This window comes from Lingula anatina, chromosome 5 (genome assembly GCF_051362555.1).
Source record: "Lingula anatina isolate TDL-2025a chromosome 5, LinAna3.0, whole genome shotgun sequence".
NCBI classification, from domain to species: Eukaryota; Metazoa; Brachiopoda; class Lingulata; order Lingulida; family Lingulidae; genus Lingula; species Lingula anatina.
Genome location: NC_141771.1, coordinates 11,042,053 through 11,062,431, shown reverse-complemented (window position 1 = coordinate 11,062,431; position 20,379 = coordinate 11,042,053). Strand labels below are relative to the sequence as shown.

Genomic DNA, 20,379 nt, shown 5'->3' with positions numbered 1-20,379 from the left:
ATCATGTAACATTCCAATTATAATGTTATGGAGTACAGGCTTTTTTTTCTATTTTCTTTTCTTTTTTGCTTTTATCTATGTTGAAAGCATGTCCAAGGTACAGCTGGATGATTGAAATGTTGATTTGATAAGAAAATCATATCACGCATGGAAAATAATGAAGTGGGCGAGCTGTGAATTATAAATGTAAAAGAGAGAAGTCCAAGTGTAACAGTGTACATGTAAAGTGTATCTTTGAGGAGATGGTTGGATCACTTTTCAGTAGATCTCAGGGAGGATGGAGGCCGTCTTCTGGAAGACGGTCAGAATTTTTCATGTTTTTATTGATGGTGTCTAATTTTTTTTGTCGGAAGATGGTCAAAAATGGAAGATGGATCAAAAAAGATAATTTGGAAGATTGTCAATAATATCTCTGGATCTGCCCCTGGATCCTGTCTCTTTCTCTCTCTTAAGCAGGTTTGTTTTAATGTGGGAGAGAAAAGTCTTACACTTACAATGTGAGTAAAATCCATAACAAATCTCGATATCTCTGCACATAATTATCTCTTAATACATCTGTGATTTATCGGTGTTTTTTTCTCATTATAGGTCTATTAAGAAAGGAGGTCTGGAAGACAGATAGTGCCCCCAGAGTCCTCATTAGAAGAAGAGATATATTGAACTGAGACATTTACTTAAACTATAAAGACAGCTGCGATATATTGCGAGCAAGCGTACAGGAGCGTACGGAGCATTTGGCCTCTTTCATTGATGCCTGCAGCGATAATTGGAATGATCAAACACACATGAAGTTGTCAGAAATGACTTAAAACCAGTTTGTGATATTCAGTTTTGAGTGAGTAATTTGATTTGGCAGAGGATTTAGGATTTCAACTTGATGTGATTGTTCTTGGCTTGTTATATAGCTAACTAAAGTGCTGCCATGTCTGACAAAAACAGTGAAACTAGCAACGAGAATGAAAATGGTAACGACAATGTGTGTCGAGATTTCCTGCGCAATGTTTGCCGGCGTGGTAAGCGTTGCAAGTATAACCACCCCTGCAGCGAAGAAGCGAAAGACTTAGGTAAAAAGCAGAGTTACGTCTTTTGCCACGATTATCAAAATGCTGGCTGTGAACGTGTCAACTGCAAGTACCTTCACTGCACACGAGAAGAGGAAGATTATTTCAAACAGGCAGGTCAACTTCCTGTGCGCCTCCAGCAGCAAGCTGCGCTTGGACCCGTCACGTCCAATGAGCTACCCCTTATTAAAGGCAGCATTCCTATTTGTAAAGACTACCTGAAGGGTGCATGCAAACGCACCAGGTGTAAATTCAGACACCTGAGTATGGCAGATTACGTGTTTGAATTACGCAAGCAAGATCGGACCACCCCTCCCGAGGATCGCTATGGACTGTTGTATAACCCTGACGACTATGATCGTTTTGAATATGAACATGTGTCCAAACGTAGACGTGTTGCTCTTGATGATTATAATGGTTATAGAACATTAGACCGGTACAGCATAACGCCAGATTACCAAACTTTATTTGAGGAAAACGTTCTCCTCCGTCGTAAAGTTGAGGATTTAAAGAAGCAGGTGTCAGATTTATCGGCCACGAATGAGGTTCTTTTGGAGCAAAATGCTCGTATTCGTGCCAGTAAGGCAAATAGTGTTCACATGAGTACAGCACCTGCCTTGGTGACAGTTACCCCGGCGATGACCCCAATAGTAACCCCTGCAGTAGGACCCAGTTCGGCTGCTAGTGCTCAAGCTTTATCAGCATTAACCGCGAGCCTGTCTCAACAGATAGCTCTCAACAGCGAACTCGCGTCCCAACAGGCATTGCAGCAGCGTATTGCCCAGGAACTTGCACCGCAGGGAAGTCTGGGAGCGGCAGCGCTCCTCAACCCATCGGGTTCGGCAGTCGGCAGTATGAACTCTCCCATTGTTCCCGTGTCCCTGGCTCAGGTCCAAGTATCTCTGGGACAGGGCTCTCTGCCCCAGGGGACTACACCCACTGTGTCAATGGCGGTGTCCCTGCCACAAAACCTAAACACAAATGTCAGCATCGCTCAGCAAACTATCGCGAGTGTCCAGCGGGCAGCAAGACAGTTGAATGGACCCAGTGGTGGTCCCAATACGCACGATGGCTTCATCGTAACATGCAGCGCTGCAGATCGTTGGTGAAATGCTGCTACATGTGCATCTTTGTTTATATTCCATATTACAGGGACTTGGATGTCATGGCAACTGAGACATGACCTTCACATTGACCTGGCAGGAAGTAGAATTTGTTGGTAGCACTTCACTGAAAACTTCTTAGTTTAGCAGCAACATAGCTGACCACTGTTCATTGCTTTTCTTTACAGACTTAAAAGAGCATCAGAACACCCTGCTTATCAAGAGGAAATGGAGCATGTATCTGGCATAAAGCACCATGTTAACCAAAATAGACCCAACTTGGAAAAGATGGATACTGTCAATACACATGGAACTGAGCACTATGTCTGGATACACATAGAAGTGCATAAGTTTGATGAAACTATCCCAAATGGGTGAAATGCACTACTGCACATGCATGCGTGATGCTTTCAGCACATGCGGGGCACTTATGTCCCAGGATACTGCCTCCGCCGTGGAACACAGGGATGGTTGTCCAGATCTACCATGATCTTTATAGTGAAAGTACTATAACGAGGCTATGGATATAGACATACGTCTTGTGTACCAAAGTTTCAAATTTTTTGTTTTTATTTGGGTTTCCACAGTCACTAGTTACTGGCATTTTAAGGGTCATCTTGTGACACGTCATTTTCAAGTCTAGAGCATACCTTTATGAAAACTGACCCCCCATTTCTTATAGTTTAGATTTTAAAGGAAAACAACTCTTCATTTTGGTGAAAAAAGTGCCATAAATCAAGATTTTCCTAGGGTAAACAAGGTTGTTTCCATACTAAACAATGGTTAGTGAATCTGTTTCAATATTCAAAGTTACTTTTTTTTTTTTTTTTTTTTTTTGTTATTGATCCTGTATCCATCTATGAAGGTCCGCGCAGTTCAATGACAAGTAGAGATTTCAGAATAATATATTATTGTTATTTTGGTGGTAAAATGGAATTTTTAATATTTCTTTGTGTTGTTCACATTGTACTAATTGTGTGATTTTGAACCTCATATGAAGAGTTGTTGTCCCTTTAAGGAGTCTGACATATTTTCATGAATATGTCTGGTTTCAAAACCCGTGGTTAATAATATTAAAAGTGACTTAAAAATGATCTCCGTTTGGTCGACCGTTAAAGCTAGAAGGATAATTTGAAGAATAAAGTTACTAACACCATATTAAAAAATATATTGATGTCATACATAGAAATATCGGTGTAATCAGAGATGATTGGTTTGTGCAAAATCTTGCAATCACATTCAATTTGAAAACTGCAGGAGCTTGGAAGAACTGTATTTACATATTAGGTATATACAGAGTTCCCTTTTTTTCTTTGTATATACTCCTGAAAAATTTCAAAATAACTTGCAGGTTATTTGCAACAGTTTAACATGGCTATTCAAGATTGCTGTTGAAAGTTTTTAGATATTGTAATCCTTTTATATATCTATATTTAAGTTACTGAAATTTTCTTTGATTTTGGTGTTGAAAAATTAAATCTAGTGTACAGCATTATGGTTTTCTTTGCAACATTTGTGTCAGATTAGTTGTAAATTGAATAATTCTGACTTTGAGAGAGTGTTCTTGCATAACTATACAGTATTTATCCATGGCTTTCCAACACTTTTTGTGTAGAGCATTACACATATTTTTATAATTCTAGTTCGTGAACAAAATGAGCAAAAGAATGAAATTCCCCATCTGTTGGTGTTTGTCTTTCTGTTATATATAGTTCAAGTATTTAAATTAAATTATAATTGATTCAATAATGAATGTACAAATGTTAACTCTGTTCAATTTCAGGAACTAGTTTTAAAGTGTAAGGATTTTTAAAATTGCAAAAAAAAAAAAACTTTTATAGCTTAATATTAAGTCACTTTTGCATCGCTCATTATCTTAACAGGATAAACCCAGACTAAAATGCTTATGTGTGAAATTGCCCCATTCTTTTTTATATGTATCATCTTTTTCTTTTGTCGTATTGTTTTAGATGTGAAGAAGCACAGTCTGGGCTTATGTTAACGTTAACTTTTCACCCTTGAGAATAAGAAAACATTAGATTTTCCTGAACACTTTATGGTTAATTTAATATTGAAGCAGATAAAGTGCTGCTCAAGTTAGTTGTTCTTTCAATAATCCACTGTCTTCATTAGACCTAAGGATGAAACATTTCATTTGATAATGCTTTGCCAGTGAAAATAATTGATAGTCCTAAATTCTTTATTCCTTCATTCCCCGACCATTGAGTGTTATATTGATCTTTTGATTGTAACCAAGAAAAATGAAAATAAATTATCATATATAATTAAAATCATTCTGTTCATTTGCTTGTTCACTTCCACATATTTTACTTGAAATATACTTCATATATATTTGATATACCCTGGGCAATAATGTAATATTGATTTTTTTTTTTTTTTTTTTTTGCAAAATGCACTGACAGTAAAAAAATACTACACTGATAATCGGGTTCTTCACTGGTTAAATATATATATATTTTTTTTACTCTATTGAACAGAAAAAAGTGTAGCTTATAAATTATCTCCTTTTACAGATTAACCTAAGAAATTACTGAATGATTCTAATTGGTCCAAATTGGAAAAAAATTGTCACAAATTTTATTTTAAAGCTTCCTTATTTCAAAACTTAACAAACTTAAATCTTAAGAAAATCTATTTAAGTGCTAATATTTCCCATTTCTATCAATATTTGACAAATACACAAACACAAAGGATAGCAAATGAGTCTATTGAAAAGTACCTGTCCGGAGTTTTGGCATTAATAATAAACTGCCATTCACCACTTTCCATTTTACGAGAATTCTCTAGATGCCATGTTCCCTTAAAAAAGAGAAAATGTGTTTTGCTTTAGACAAGAAAAATAATGGGAGTAGAAGTGTGAAGAACGTTAGGACCAAAAAAAGAAATAGGTTACAGAGTAAAAAGTTGAAGCAATTCAACAGATTCAATTGTAACTGATGCCTAGCAGCAAGTATACATGCAGTGGGATCACCTAAGTAGCACAATGCTATCTCATATGGTACTGTTTACAATTAACTGCTGAGAGCATTTTTCTGAAATTGCTGTAGCTGAAACAGTAGAGTCAGTGTTCATAATGTGCAAATTGTGTGTACAACCCATATTTCTGATTGCGATAGTTAAGACTTCTTTTTAAAGCACAATGCTATGGAATGTTGCACATAATACCAGAGGCCCAGAACAGCTCTTAAGAGTGAGTTTTCATACCTAGATTGATCTATCTCCGAGGGGTTTCTCGCTAAATTGCTTTCAGCTTAAGCGGCTTAGATGTTTGGCACACATACTGAAGCTGCAAATTGGTAATTAAATTCCCCCCAAGCAGCTTCAGTAGGCGTGACAGACATCTAAGCTGCTTAAGTTGATTGCAATTTAGCGAGAATCCCCCTTGAAGATAGATTGATCCACAGTTAGTACAATAGGGTCTGGGAACGGTCTCTTAGTCCTCTCTTCACTTATATATATCCTCTTTCCAGTATTGGTCTGAAACATTAGCTGTCCTTCCTCTTATAAAATGACCACACTATTCAACGTGATTAACAGGACTAAAAATTTGGTCAAATCTGTAGACTACAGTTCTGTGATGAAAGTTCATGCCCAAGCTAAGAATGGCAAGCAATCAATAAATTCAAACACATGCAAACTCCATTTTCACAAATTTCTTGGATCCCATTACACCAGAGAAAGAAATACAATCTGTGAGGGGAAATGAATATAATTCAGCTGATTGTTTCTTCATCAGAAACTCAAATGGTCTCTTAAAATGAATAAATGCTAATAGTCTTTCACCAAATAATACAGTGTCAGAAAAAGAGGTATTTTTAGTACTAGTAAGTAATTACCATGAAAAGAATACTGCTTTGTAAATCATAAAATCTACATTTAGCACACAAACAGATAAAAAAAACTCCATGTAAAATCACAAGTAAAGAAATCATACTGGAGACTTATTATCAATAATTGTATTCTGGTATGAACTTGAGCCCAGGTCAGTCTCAGACCCCTGACCTTCACATGACCTTCAATTAAGAATTTAATAACTGGAAATCCTGCAATTTGCCTTTTTCCAGACTATACCCTCCACTCCATACCTTCCCCACCCCTCACTCACCCTCATTTAACAGTCTTCTCAATAGCTCTCAGTCGCTTTGTGTAAAGCAATGTGGGAAAGTCTTATGACAGTTAAACAAACTCATCTAGTAAATAACCTGACATTGAAATATGCTTTAGTCACTTTAGCTTAGTTATTCGGAAGAGATGGACCATTCTCAGGTTCCTTGGACCTGCTGCTACTCATTTTTAACTGTCTGCGTCTTAATTTCTCAGCATGAAAGTTTTTTTCGTGCGTTGTGCAATTAGATTTTCTAGTAAACCTCTTTGGACAGAAGTCACACTTGAAAGGTTTCTGTCCAACATGCCATCTCATATGTTCAACATAGTTTCTGTGGCAACTAAGAGTTTGACCACAGTGATGACATGAAAATGACCCATTTAATCCTCTTGGAAACTTATTCTGAGGCGGTGATTTTGTATTCCTTTCAGACTCTGAAGATAATAGCTTTTTCTTATGCTTCTTTTTAACGTGAAGCCTCAAGAGAATCTCTTGGTCAAAGTTTCTCATGCAAAAACGGCAAGAAAAAGTCTTGTCTGTCCCTCCGGTGTGAGCCCGCTTCTCATGCAATGATCTAAAGTATTTTGTAGTGAAAACTCTTGGGCAATGCCTACACTGCACCGCCCCCCTGTTTCCCCCTGAATGCTTGGCTTCATGTGCCATGCATCTGCGCGCAGTTGGGAAAGTGAGGTGGCAATATCTACAAGCGTGCGAAGCAATCTTTGCATCATGGGTGGAGATCTGGTGTTTTATGGCATCAGGTTCCAAGGCAAAGGTTTTGGCACAATATTTGCACTTGAAGGGTCTATCTACGGGATTAGTATGGACACGCTTCTCATGCTTTATTCTGTCATATTTGGTTTTGAAATTGCGATGGCAAATTTCGCATTTGCAACTTAAATCCTTAGCATGAGATGGCTCAGGCAATGAGCTAACTCCATGTGTGGTGAGGTGTACTTGCCACACAGATTTCTTAGTAAATATATCCCCACAATGTTCACACTGAAAGAGACCCATGGCAGCAAAATTTGAATTGGATCCACTTTTGTCTAAATCCTTACTAGGAGAAAGAGTACTTTGAGAAACTCCCACATCTTCTACATGGTCTTCCACTTCGACTACGATTTCATGGGTTTTCTTATTATCAGTGCCATCTTCAATAATATCAATGATGTCGACACCTTTCCTTCCGGCTGGGACTACAGAAATTTTATCCGAATAAAGCTTTGCTGGAGACTTCTTCATACTACTATGGTTAAATGCATGTGCATGTGTCATTGTTCTACTGGGAGTATGAATACTAGACCCATGTCCATGAACCTGTGACTCTTCCCTACCAAGAAATTCCCTGTCTCTTTTTTTATGCTTGTGTCTGGAATGTTTTGAGTTACTGGAATGCCTGTGCCTTTTTCTTTCAAATACAGAACTTTGCTGAACATCATTAGCAAATTTATCTAAACTGGACCAGTTTTCTTGCGTCCAAGAAGAAGACACCACTGCAGGCTTTATCCCTTCTGATTGTTTTGACTGGGCACAATGCTCACTTTGAGACAAAAGTCTTTTCTTTTCTGAGGGCAGATTGCCATCCTGGTTCTCCTCCAAGTGGACATCCTTATCTTCACTGGATTTGTGTTTTTGGGACGGCCTTGTAAGACTACTACTCGATTCTCGATGTTTTCTTTCCTGCCGCCTGTCTCCATGGCTGGATAAGGAAGCACCAGAACTTTTGTTGCCTAACCCAGGTTGATGTTCTCTTTTCCAGTGATGGCGTCTCTCTTTCCAAGTGGGAAAAGCCTTATGACAATCATGACATTTGAATAGGGATGAACTGACTTCAGCTATTTTTGCAGGTGTCGTACTCTCAGCGTTCAATTCTGATGGATTAAGAACCTGGAGTCCTTCTTTGTTGGTTTCATCATTACCCTGGTGTTTCTTTTTGGTGAATGTTATAGTGAGATCAGGTGAAAGTGCTTTTGTAGCCTGGTACTCGACTTTGGCATTACTGTCTCCACCTGCACCGGGAACATGTTCCACATGATTGGCTTTGTATGACTGGGAATATGTACATGCACCTTGTGTCTCATTTTCATGGTGTATTTTCGATTTAGAACAGAGAATATTTTTCTCAACAGGTTCTACGGAATCTAGAACAACATCCTCTGTCAATCTGCTACTGTCTTCAATCAAATTTGTCAAACCTTGAACAGTCTGTGTTACCACATGGTGTTCTTTCCTTGGAGAGGTTCTTGTGCTCAGGATTCTCATCCATTCCTTGGGGTGTATAACTTTTAAGTGGCGGTTGGTATTACCTTTGCATGAGAACTTCTTTTCACAAATTGGACATCTGTTGTCTTCTGTATCAAAGGGAAAATGGCTTGATCCAAACCTCAAGTGACCTTTGACCTTTTTCTTTTTGGTAAGCATAAAATGTTGAGGTGATGACTTGTGGTTAGAAGGAATGCTCTTCTTTTTCTTCTTCTTCTTCTTCTTTTTGGCAATTCTCTTTATCTTCTCTGGTGGAGAATCGAGACTTTTCTGAAATGCAATGGAGTCTTTAGGTTCAGATCCAGTGGTAGTAGCCCTAGTTGCAGGAGCACATTTCTCTTCATGTAGCCTTTCAACATTTTCATCAGCAAACACTAGTCCACAATGCTGACATGGATAGGTCCGTTTTCTTCTAACGGGGCATCTTTTTCTCTCATGGGCTGTCTTATTACTCTTAGAGGAAAATGACTTTTGACAGTACTGGCACAGAAAGGCAACCTGCTTTGTGTGGAACTTCATGTGCCTTTTCCATCCTTCCACTGTTCTGAATGACTTGCCACAGGTCTTGCAGTTGAAGGATTTGTTAATACCATGAGTCCATTCATGGTACTCAAGAAGAGAGGGGCTTTTGAATACTCGTTCACAATAGAGGCACTCTAATGAGAGGATTTCTTCTTCAACTGTTGAATGTCTAGCTTGTTTTGGTGTTGTTGGCTCAAGATCAGCATCCAGAGATCTTTTCTTTGCCAATTTGTCTGATGCCCTCTTTCCATCTTGGCTGCACTCCGAGACCTGGGCTTTGTGTTTCAATGAAGCATCCACATTCTTGTTGTCATTGTCATGCATTGCTGTAGTCTTCTTCACCTCATTACAGTCCACTGAATCTTCAGTATCATTTTCCTTACTCTGGGCAGATTCCAAACTTTGATGGACAGTTTCTGAGTTTGATTCACAACTAACGACACTTTTGCTTGTGAATGCCGTGTCTTGACAAGCATAAATTCCACCTTGTGTTATGTGAGATGATTCATGATATTTTCGATGAGAGCTGGTTTTGAATTTTCTGTCACAGTAGGAGCATGAAAATGGCTCCTCTCCAGTATGGTATCTGGTGTGTACGATCAGCTGGCTCACGGTTGGGTAACTTCTTGAGCAGTATGCACACTTATGCTTCCCAGTGGTTGCCTTTTTTCTCTTCTTCTTTTTGGGTAGTGACTTTCTATGTTTCTTTGTTATTTGTTCCGTCATTCTTTCAATGGGAATACCTTTACTCTCTTCTTTACTATCCACGGAGCAATGAACTTGCTGTTGGATTTTAAGAACTAATGGCTCGTTGTCACTTGTGGTATAAAAAGAGGTATCATTCTCACTGAGACTTCTGACATTGTTATTGCTGTTGAAGTATGTAGGGCTGCTGTCTGTGAAGTTTGATTGCATGTATGAGTCGCCTCGGTGAGTGATCGCAGCTGAATTCTTATTGGACTGGTTTTTGGGGCTGTAATGTGCACTGTCATCTTCCAAAAAGGACGGTTGTTTCGTACGGATTCTGCCGTCGTCAGGTTTGTTGGGAACATTATCATCACTGCTGTGAGCATTTTCAGCATCATCACTGTAACCAATGATATCAACATCAACCTCTTCATCATCAGAAATATGTATTAAGTCTTTGGCTGGAGTTGTTAATTTGACACCAAGGGATTTTTCTTGAGCACAGTTGTCTCTATCACAGTTGTTGATACTGCTATTGTCACTGTCAAGGGTAATGATGTTGTTACTGCTTGAATGACGAGGATTGTTACTGTTGTTCTTGTCACTGGCAACACTGCTACCACTTATGTAGTTTTCATAGCTACTGTGACCGTTAATGTTAACAACGCTGTTGCTGTCATTGTTACTGGCACTGCTATTGTTGGAAACGCTACTGGCACTGGCACTATTGTCACTATATAAACTGTCAATACTGTCTCTAGGTGGCACTGTGCTGAGATCAGCTGATTTACTATCCTCTCTTCGCCAATTTTTTACTGGCAGATTACTGGCCAAACTTTTCAGTTTATCAATGTTAAATTTTGCATTTCTCAACTGGATGGTTTTCTTTTGTCGTGCATCAGAGACAGCAGAGAGAGTGACGACCCCGGGTGGTACCTTGGCTGCAGGGACCAGTGACTTTGGACTATCACATCCACTACAAAGGCTGGACTTGGACATGCTGACCACTGGGGGATTGGAAGGGTCAGTAATGTTCTTATCTGGGTTGTCTGAATCTTCGCCTTCTACACTATCCATTCTGAAAATGAAAACATCCACATTAAAGTTGTCTGAAAAATTATCACAAAATTTCCGTCACAAAATTCACATTTCTTGCTCAACATGATCGATTTTTCTTCACCGTGTCCTATGTAACGTTCGTTACGCTGAAATTTCAGAGATCGATTTTTATCAGACGACTTTAAAATGCCGCGTGAAAATTATACATCGATAGCGATCTGCTTCCACACTCACTAACTGATGACGTCTCACACACGAATGGCTTCTTTTGCACACTGAAAACCAGCTCAAACTGGCGCGTGTCCCATTCTGATAACATGTAATGCAGTGATGCTTTCGAGATCGGATACAGGGCACAGGTGTAATTCCCTCAATTTAACTGCCACAGGACTGTTTATAGGGATCTTCTTTGCATGAAGGTGAGAAATACTGAGTTTCGTTTCATTTTTCGTCAATTGTTTCAACATATATGTGTACCGATTGATTATTACCATTCCATAAGTAGGGTGACTTCATCTGAACTTTCGTTTTGCGTCTGTGTCACATGGCGGACTAAAGTTCATATTGAAAATGGTAAAGCGGTGACACCGTTTTCATGTTCTCTTGTTCTCGAAAACTCAATCATCAAAATTGAATGACTTTTTTTTAGTTTTGTCTTAAATTAAGCTGCTACACTGTATTCAGTGCGTTTAAAATTTAACCGTCTGTAAAAACAGCAATTATGGATTACCGCAACACTAACGTACAGAGACAAAATGAAGCATCGAAAATGGGTGAAGAAAATGTGTCCCAGTAATGCGTGTTTGCCACTCATAATGCACTGTACTTTGTTTGAATAAGCAATAAACTATTTGTAATCTTAGGTTACTCATTGTTCGTTATCAGAGTAAACAGATTCTTTGTATGATTTTTTTTTTCAGAATTCCAAGAGTGGATGCCTTGGTGAGCACAGAGCAGATATCACCAGTGGTCCACAGATGTTAGAAAGAATGTTATAATACTGAACTTCATTTTGTTAAATTTTGTATTTACCTGAACTTTATTGTGTTAAAATAATAAGAAATAATAATAATTCTGACAAAAAAACTACAATCTGGAACATTCTTTCGATCAACTTTGTTCAGTGTGTGTCCCATGTAACAGAGTTACAGTAAACAAAATACGTGCATTATTCCTCTGTGTTTGTCAATTCCAATTTAAAAGCATGTGAGAGTGATGCTCCCCTCATGATTGAAGTATGTGTGTGGATAATAGCAAAAATATTGTTATTATTTAGATGATTATAAAAAGTTTTTGTTCCCGCGTCTCTAACGTTATCGTGTCCTACATATTCACCATTTTTATTAATTATGAAAAGTGGATTGAATTCTTCAAAACCAGTTTTAAAGCACTGAAACAACACCCCCTTATGATTTAAACTAAAACTGGAAACATTTCATTAGACTTTCATTAGTTTGTGCAAAATATATTACCCAGGGTAACGCGTCTTGGATTTGGTGTCCGTGAGCATAGCTGTTCAACTCTCCTGTGTGCCCTAAAAAGGGCATCTGCCGTTTCCCTTTTTATGAAATGATAAACTGTGATGGTGTAGCTATCACATTGCAAAATTACACCTTCCCAGAGAACGTTTGAAATTTTTGGCCAAATTCAACATTTTGTAACCACTAGCAAAGAATGGCAGATATATATATATTACTTAAATTTGTATTGTGTGTGTGTGTGTGTGTGAACACAAACACAAAATATACTAGTAAGGTTCTCTCAGCATCAATAGGATTATCCACGTTGCAGTTTAAAATTGAAAAAAATCTTACTGTGAGAGAATTCAAAAAGTAACCTCCAGAACCTGTCTGGGTATAGCAATGTGAAATAATAAGTGGGGTGAAGTTGACAATTGATCATCACATTATAATAATACATCAACACAGTACTGTTAAAGCCACTCTCCCCCATGCATCTACTAGTACTAGTATCCTTACTGTACATCAAATGGATTTTCACATTAATAGCTAAAATCCCTGCTGAGACAGCTCACTCCTGCTAGTACAATTAGTACTATTACAGTCTGATAGTAGTACCCATATGCTGCAGTAGCATGTGTCTACTAGTACCTGCATGGTTGAGCTATTTTAATTCAAATATATGAAACATTTAACATATGGCAAAACCAAACACGACCACATTCAACAACAAAAAAGGGGAAAAAAACAGAGTTGCAGATTCACAAATGTGCTGGCAGTGTGAATGTTGAATTTTATTAAAATCAGTACTTTATGAAATATTACTCAGATCTCAAGAATAATCATTTATTCAGTAAAATCTCAACCTGAGGGTTAAAGTTAAGATCAATGTATCAATTAAGTTATTTAATCAAATACTTTAACTTATTAGTAATTGGTCGTAGAAACTTAAAAGGGACTTCAAAGTTCAAAAGACAATTATAATTAATGAGTTATTGAAGCTTTCAGCCTTGACCTTTCTGTATTCTACACAATGCCAGGAGGAAAACTTTTGACTGGCAGTATGAATCCAGAAATATTGCACAAACCATCTCATCTGAATGTTTAATAACAAACTTCACATTAGAATTGTGAAAAATAACAGGACTTGTAAGTGCACTGCAGTATGAGAGAAAAATACTGCATGCTCCAACAAATTACTAAGCAAAACCTGGCATTTCATTTGGTGTTTATCAACAGTACGGCCCTAGGGCAGATTACAGCCAAACAGTACCAGCAATATTGGACATTTTTCATGGCTACTCGGTCAGAATCCTTCAGAATGGAATTTGAAGGCAGTGCAATCTATCATGTCCACTGAGCTACTGAAATATATATGCAACTTTGGAGGCAGGCGTCGATAGGTGACAAGGTGATTATAAGCGTTTCAGCACTGACGTTTATGGCAGAGCACATCTTGGATCAAAACTAAACATTAAAATGCATAGGTGCATTAATAATCGTGACTCGCGTCAACGACGCCTCAATTCAGGAAGAGTGCAGACAAAACGGAAGTCACGCGGACGCCCAGAAATTCCTATTAATAACCAGTCGATTAATATATAATAATGGGGGACTAAACAACGTATGTGACAGTCCAACCTACCCTGTGCAGTGGCCACTGATCTCCTAGATGCTGGATAGGAACACACAATGTTTTTCATTTGTACCTGGTTAAGCGCAGATTTACTGCGCATGTCGCTTAGAGCAAAACAAAAACTAGCTAAATCCTGACATGCGCAGAAAAGCGGCGACTTACTAGCGTGACGTCATTTGGGATTTCCCCAACAGCAGTCGGATTAAACCGAGTTTATAATTGAAAAACGTTAAGAGTACAGGCTGAGTAGTTTAGATTTTTTTATTCACATTGTTACTCATTGCTTGGCAATTCGTTAACTTTTAAATTTTTTCTGTGTGTTTTATCAATTTTTGATGAATGAAATGTTCGTGAATAAATCATTTGTTAAAAAACTTTTGGCCTAGTCATATGTTGTTCTCTTTTCCACATTAATTTAGGAAAACGACGCATGATGGGGCGTGGACATAATTCCCAGTCTGCCTTTTAAAAATACTATGCACAATATAACAAAGATGCATGTGTATACCAAAAAATTAACAAATATCGATCGCGAAGATAACCCTGTCAAGGTAATACACTCAGTGCATAGGCACTCAATGAATGTGAAAGTAGAAATATGCTTTGGTAGATGTGTAGGCCAGTGACTGCATGGATAGACGTACACTGTGATCATGATGTACTATATATAAAATCAATATCCTCTGCCAGGGCCACAGATAATCACTAGATATTCACAGATATGTACTGTACAGTGTATTTGGCTAATTCGTGGCACATATGTAGGCCCCTATCCGCTGTGTCGCGTTTGGAGAAAAGTGCACATGAATAATATGCGGCCCTCGTAGAGGGTATAAAACAACCCCATCTCTCCGGTCCGTTTTAATATAAACAGGCACAGTCCAGTAAACATCCAATAAAAATCCTTTCAATGTTTACAGTGACCGACTTTATACGTACATGATGAGCACGATTATATCTGTAGCTCCGCCTTACCATCAAATATTTATAAATGCTAAAACGCATTTTTACAATGTGACCACAGCAGATAGCTAATCAGAAGAAAAAGAAGAAACGGGGCAGCGATGATGCCTCGAATATACAGTATGTATATTTAGCGCGTCGTACGTCACACCTGTTGCATTTAAGGCCTTGATGTATCCAAAACTAAAATCAAAAAGGCCCCTGAAGCAGGTAAAATGAGCAGGGGAAAGCATAAATATGGTTTGTGTGTGCGTGTGCGTGTGTGTTTGAGTCTGTGATTAAATATATTTTTCTTTTTTATTTATTAAACCACAAAATAAAATAAAAAAAAACAGAAGCACGGTGTATCAATATCAAGATATTAGGTTATAACCTTATACTGACCTAATACTGATAGAATTGGCGTTGAGTAGAATGCAAAAAAAGCTGGTGATTATACGACTACGTTGGAAACAAGATGAGGCGTGTTAGTCTGTTAATCTGATTGCATTCATCAAGAGTCCCTGAGAAGATGAATCGATCTACGCATGGCAATTGCTTCCCTATATATGAGAAAATAGTCCAGCTATTAAGTTATGGCGACACGTTGGTAAACGTAACCTCAGGCCTAGGCTTACACTCTACCTTTTTTGTACCCTCTACCAGGGCGAGTGATAGATTTTTTTACAGATATTTACAGATATGGCTCTAGCTAGATAGATAGTCATTTACAGCTGAACTCACCCTGTTGAGGAATCTCAAGGCTGATTACATGGCTGATAATCGTTTGCATAACTGCTCAGGCACTGCCACTTAGCAGGTCCAGTCTAAGTCTGCGTGACAGCAATCAAGACAGTTAATTACTCTGACTTCAATCACTTGCTCTTCTGTGACAGATAAAAAAGCCTTAGACTGGTTGCGTAACGAGCAGTTATCACATGGTTGTGAAGCGAACCTCATGCAGAGCAAGTACAAAGCCTTTGGCGCGCGGGCAGAGATAATTGCTCCCACATGGGATTCCTCAACAGGGTGGGTTTAGCTGAAAATGACCATCTATCTAGCTAGAAACATATCTGTGAATATCTGTAAAAAATCTATCACTCACCCTGGTAGAGGGTACCTTTTTTGTATGTGAGGCCAACTGATTGCTGAAGGTTACTGGCATTCCATACATAGATTCCCGCTGGGGACAGGCAGAGCAAAGTGCCAAACATCAGACAAAGACATATCAGTGAATATCTAGTTAATTTATCAATTTTTGGTCCAGGTAGGGGTACTCTCAGACTCTATACCAGAGCACGTAGTCTGGCCGAGATCTTGCAACTGTTTCAAAATTGTATATACAAGGAACTCTTTCATGCAATTCTGTGATAGCCAGAGGACCTCTAGTCCAATTAACAGACGTGTCCTACATTGTAGTTGTTATTTTGAGTATGATATATGGCACCATAATTGTTCCCCGCGTTTCATGTTTAATTTCCGATGTTTTTCTTCGTTTCACAGCCTTTCTTTTCAAACTCACCACAGGCCTCTTCGTCTTTGGTTTTGTTTCTTAACAATGGACGCTGAAATGACGATCTTCGACGTTTGGTCTTTCACATTTGAACATAACAGTCATGCCTTTTTTATTCTTCCAACTGGTTTAAAATTCACTTTTTAAAATGGCCATCGATTTGCGGTTTGCGGCTTTCATGTCTTCATCTGTTGTTTCGAAACGAGATAGATCTCTTAGCGTGGAAGGGTTTAAAATACCCATAACACAATAGATAACACAAAGATAAGTTATTCAACTTCCCTTTCTTTATCGCAAGCAAATGTCAAATAGTAATGTACAACAATAAAAGGCCTTAGCTTTTGTTCTGTGGTCGCCGTACACTTTTCAAAAGAGTGATTTTGGTCAAAAGAGGCGCATCAGAAAAATAAGCTTTTTTTTCCTTCTGCAAGATGCTCATATCACTCACACATGGACAGAAACCGCACAACTTCGAATTCTTGGTGTTGCTCGTTAAAATGTATATTAAAGTGCAATATCTTTAAAAGAGAGAGTACATATGATATTACAAATGAAGATGAAATTGTTGAAATACAAAACCACATGAACCGTATAGGCCTAATAGTGTAAGGTTTATGCATGAAAATTATAAATCGAGTGGCCATGCAGGTTCAAAGAATAGAATTTTAATTACCCGGGAAGGGCAAAAATGTAAATGTATATTTACATTTTTCGAAGAAATTCGCGTTTTCATCACTTATCTAATCTTTGATAGTTTATAAAGTGTGTCTCGTTTTTAAACCAGTCCAACAGCTCATTAGAGCTTGGGTGTTATCGTTTTAACGCGCACGGTTAAAAGATAAAGTTAACTTGACTTTAATTTACCCGTGAGGGAAAACATGAACTGCGACAAGTTATGCAAGCTGCCTTGCTCTTAACTTTCTCAAGACATACCCACGTCATCAGTGAGGCAAAGTGTAGCAATCGGTCAATGCACCATGAAATATGGCTATTATGAAACTCTTGGAACGTCAACATAGCAGAGTGGAATCTTTGCGGTCGTGTCTCACCGGCGCGTCATTAGTGTGGCAGATTGTCTTGAATTTCATCTTCACGGGAAGTGGTTGTGAAATTTTACTATCTAAGAGAACAATTCGGGTCCTCGTATTACGCAATGCCGCAAATACCAATACGGTCCCCTTGCGACAGTAAGGCTGATTGAAATTCTTGGTAAATGACGAGGAAAATATTATTGATAATTGGCATGACTCATGAGCCATGTGGGAGCTTGACGTTTTCTCTAAACTATTTGTGCACGTGTCTTTTGAAGCTTTCACTTACTTAGAAAGCAGTAAATGTTATATACGAGTACCTGTTTAATGCCAACGACTGGCCTTAAGATACGCTGTCCCCTTTTATCGCCTCTACTTGCTTTTTTTTTAGTAATTATATTTTTTTATCATTCCATTTACTTATGTTTTTGTAATTAGGTATGACGTGTTTAGACAAAGCTATATCCATCCTGTCTGTTCTTCAATAATAATAATAATAATAATATTAGTAATAATAATAATAATATTATTATTATTACTATTATTATTATTATTATTATTATTGAAGAACAGACAGGATGGATATAGCTTTGTCTAAACACGTCATACCTAATTACAAAAACATAAGTAAATGGAATGATAAAAAAATATAATTACTAAAAAAAAAGCAAGTAGAGGCGATAAAAGGGGACAGCGTATCTTAAGGCCAGTCGTTGGCATTAAACAGGTACTCGTATATAACATTTACTGCTTTCTAAGTAAGTGAAAGCTTCAAAAGACACGTGCACAAATAGTTTAGAGAAAACGTCAAGCTCCCACATGGCTCATGAGTCATGCCAATTATCAATAATATTTTCCTCGTCATTTACCAAGAATTTCAATCAGCCTTACTGTCGCAAGGGGACCGTATTGGTATTTGCGGCATTGCGTAATACGAGGACCCGAATTGTGTTCTCTTACACCATTCTTTTACTCATATTATAATTATTATAATATGAGTAAAAGAATGGTGGTAAATGCGCTTGCGTTTTTCACCTGAAGTACGGCAAACGAGTATAGCATATGTGATACATGGGTCTGTTGGAGAACACGTCTTTAACGTGACAGATCATGTATCCGATACTTCTGAAACCTAAGCAGTGCGAAGGAACTCTTCCAGGCTCCGTATTTCCTTTCCTTTCCGCACACGTAAACGTATTTTTGTCTTTCTTTTTTCTTTCACATCTTACTTTTTGTGACTGAAACTAAGCAATAGGAACCTCACAAGGGAATACTGAACATCTTGAAGTCTTTCGCAAGTCTCCTTTTTTTAATAACACGGTGAAAAAACTATAATAGTTGGCACGTAAAAACAGTGCATCATCGAGGTACATGTACATAAGTATGACTTCAATTGCCCAATGAAATGCCAATCATAAAAAGGCCCACATTTTATGAATATATTTTTGGTTCGGTGTACAGGACTAATATTTATGATTTTTATCAATAACGTTAGCCCCGTACTAAAGACGAAGGTGGATTTTTTTCTTCTGTGAACAGCTCGCCAGGTTAAAAGGCATAGGTCAGAGGCGGGTATTTCAACAATCACGTTATCAGAATCAAGTCACTTGAGAACAGGCATTGTTCTGGCACAATTGAGCAAATGGACCTCTTTCGTTACCAGAATCCTTTGAAGCCGTCACTTAAATTCCCTCTAAATTCCACACTCTGCCGCATAGTGTGGAATCTCCTTGCATCATAAACAAGTATTAAATATTAGATAAAAAAATTTAAGTAAAGATTTAATATTTTATAAACGTCCTTGACCTAGTGGGCTACTTCGCGTTATGCGTTTAATACCTATACAAGATGAAATAAAATGCGTGGGCAACACTGAGAAAGCTTTTAAACCCAAGTGTCATTTTCAGTCAGAATAATTTCTCTCATCCTTGACTCTGTCTTCAAATATGTCGAATTCAATTTCATTATTCAGTATTGTGCGTCAGTATGGACGCTGCTATCTCCGGTGGGCGAATATAGACAACCCAAAACTTCTGGGTAATGTCATCAACACTGGATAGCGCTATCTTATGGATATAGATAGAAAGAGATAGAGTTAACGTGACTGAGAGAGTCGACAGAAAGAAAAAGAGAGAGAGAGGAGGGGGAGGGAGAAAGTGGTTGTGTGTGTATATGTGTGTTCGAGCGCGCATGTATACTCAGTAAAGCCTAGGTCCCAACTACGTTTTGGACGCGCGGTTTTTAAGATTCCTTGCGTCCGGCCAGGACGTAGCTAGACCGCAGGGAAGGACTCAAGCGGCTGTTGATCATGTCGAAAAGTTTCTACATGCTGTTTGCGTCCTCCAAAAGTCGCACGATAGACGTGCTCCTCACGCACGAACTCCCACGTTTTCCCCATTTTTTTGGCCGTACACCACACGTAGCAGCCCGTACGTTCGGTTGGGACATAGGCTTAAGTAACAAGTAAAGGAACGGATCTCATGCTACTCATCACACTTACACATAAATCATTCAACAGGGGCATTGTCTCTGTCCCCGCTACATCAACGTCGATGTGTCATTGCACAGTAACACAAATACTGGGCAATCATTATGAAAGAGTACAATAATCGTGCGTAAAATATTCACATCTCTGACTTCTGATGTAAGCATACTCTGATATCCAAACAAAGCCTCTCAACAGTCAACTGTGATGTATAATAATAATAATAATAATGATTTATTGGGCTCTAAATGATACATACGGTACAATTGTTGGTCGTCTACACTGCGGTCAATACAACAATGTACTGTATAAGCAAGACAATATTGTGTATGCTTAATTTATCTATAACCATCAGCACCTTGAAGTTACACCCAAACTGGCTTCGGGAAATTTCTTCCTTTCTTTGAAATACGTTGACGTTATTATGATGCTGATGATGATTATCAAAGTTCTAGGAAGTAAAATTTCTGCCGTTTTAAGATTAAATGG

General features: G+C 38.2%; 2 protein-coding genes across 12 annotated transcripts in view; one reads left to right on the top strand and one right to left on the bottom strand.

Moving 5' to 3' along the window:
- The window catches only part of LOC106165238 (zinc finger CCCH domain-containing protein 10), an 89,308-nt gene extending 84,853 nt beyond the window's left edge, over positions 1-4,455 (top strand). For 10 of the 11 annotated variants that reach the window (XM_013543351.2, XM_087012454.1, XM_087012455.1 and 7 more), the window contains one exon: positions 589-4,455. In XM_013543351.2, the coding sequence (XP_013398805.2) occupies positions 923-2,170 (1,248 nt within the window). In that variant the 5' untranslated portion in view covers positions 589-922 and the 3' untranslated portion in view covers positions 2,171-4,455. The remainder of the gene's footprint in view (positions 1-588) is intronic. The other variant, XR_001238664.2, reaches the window with a different exon arrangement.
- Positions 4,456-4,739: 284 nt separating this feature from the next.
- On the bottom strand, positions 4,740-14,050 carry LOC106165237 (uncharacterized). Its single transcript, XM_013543350.2, has 2 exons — positions 13,929-14,050; positions 4,740-10,842 (listed from the first exon to the last, which is right to left on the bottom strand). Exon 2 carries the CDS (start codon positions 10,839-10,841, stop codon positions 6,420-6,422), a length of 4,422 nt encoding a protein of 1,473 aa, XP_013398804.2. The 5' UTR covers position 10,842; positions 13,929-14,050; the 3' UTR covers positions 4,740-6,419.
- Positions 14,051-20,379: the final 6,329 nt, after the last annotated feature.

Excerpts from the sequence above, each read along its gene's own strand:
- LOC106165237 (XM_013543350.2), bottom strand. The coding sequence starts at position 10,841 with ATGGATAGTGTAGAAGGCGAAGATTCAGACAACCCAGATAAGAACATT.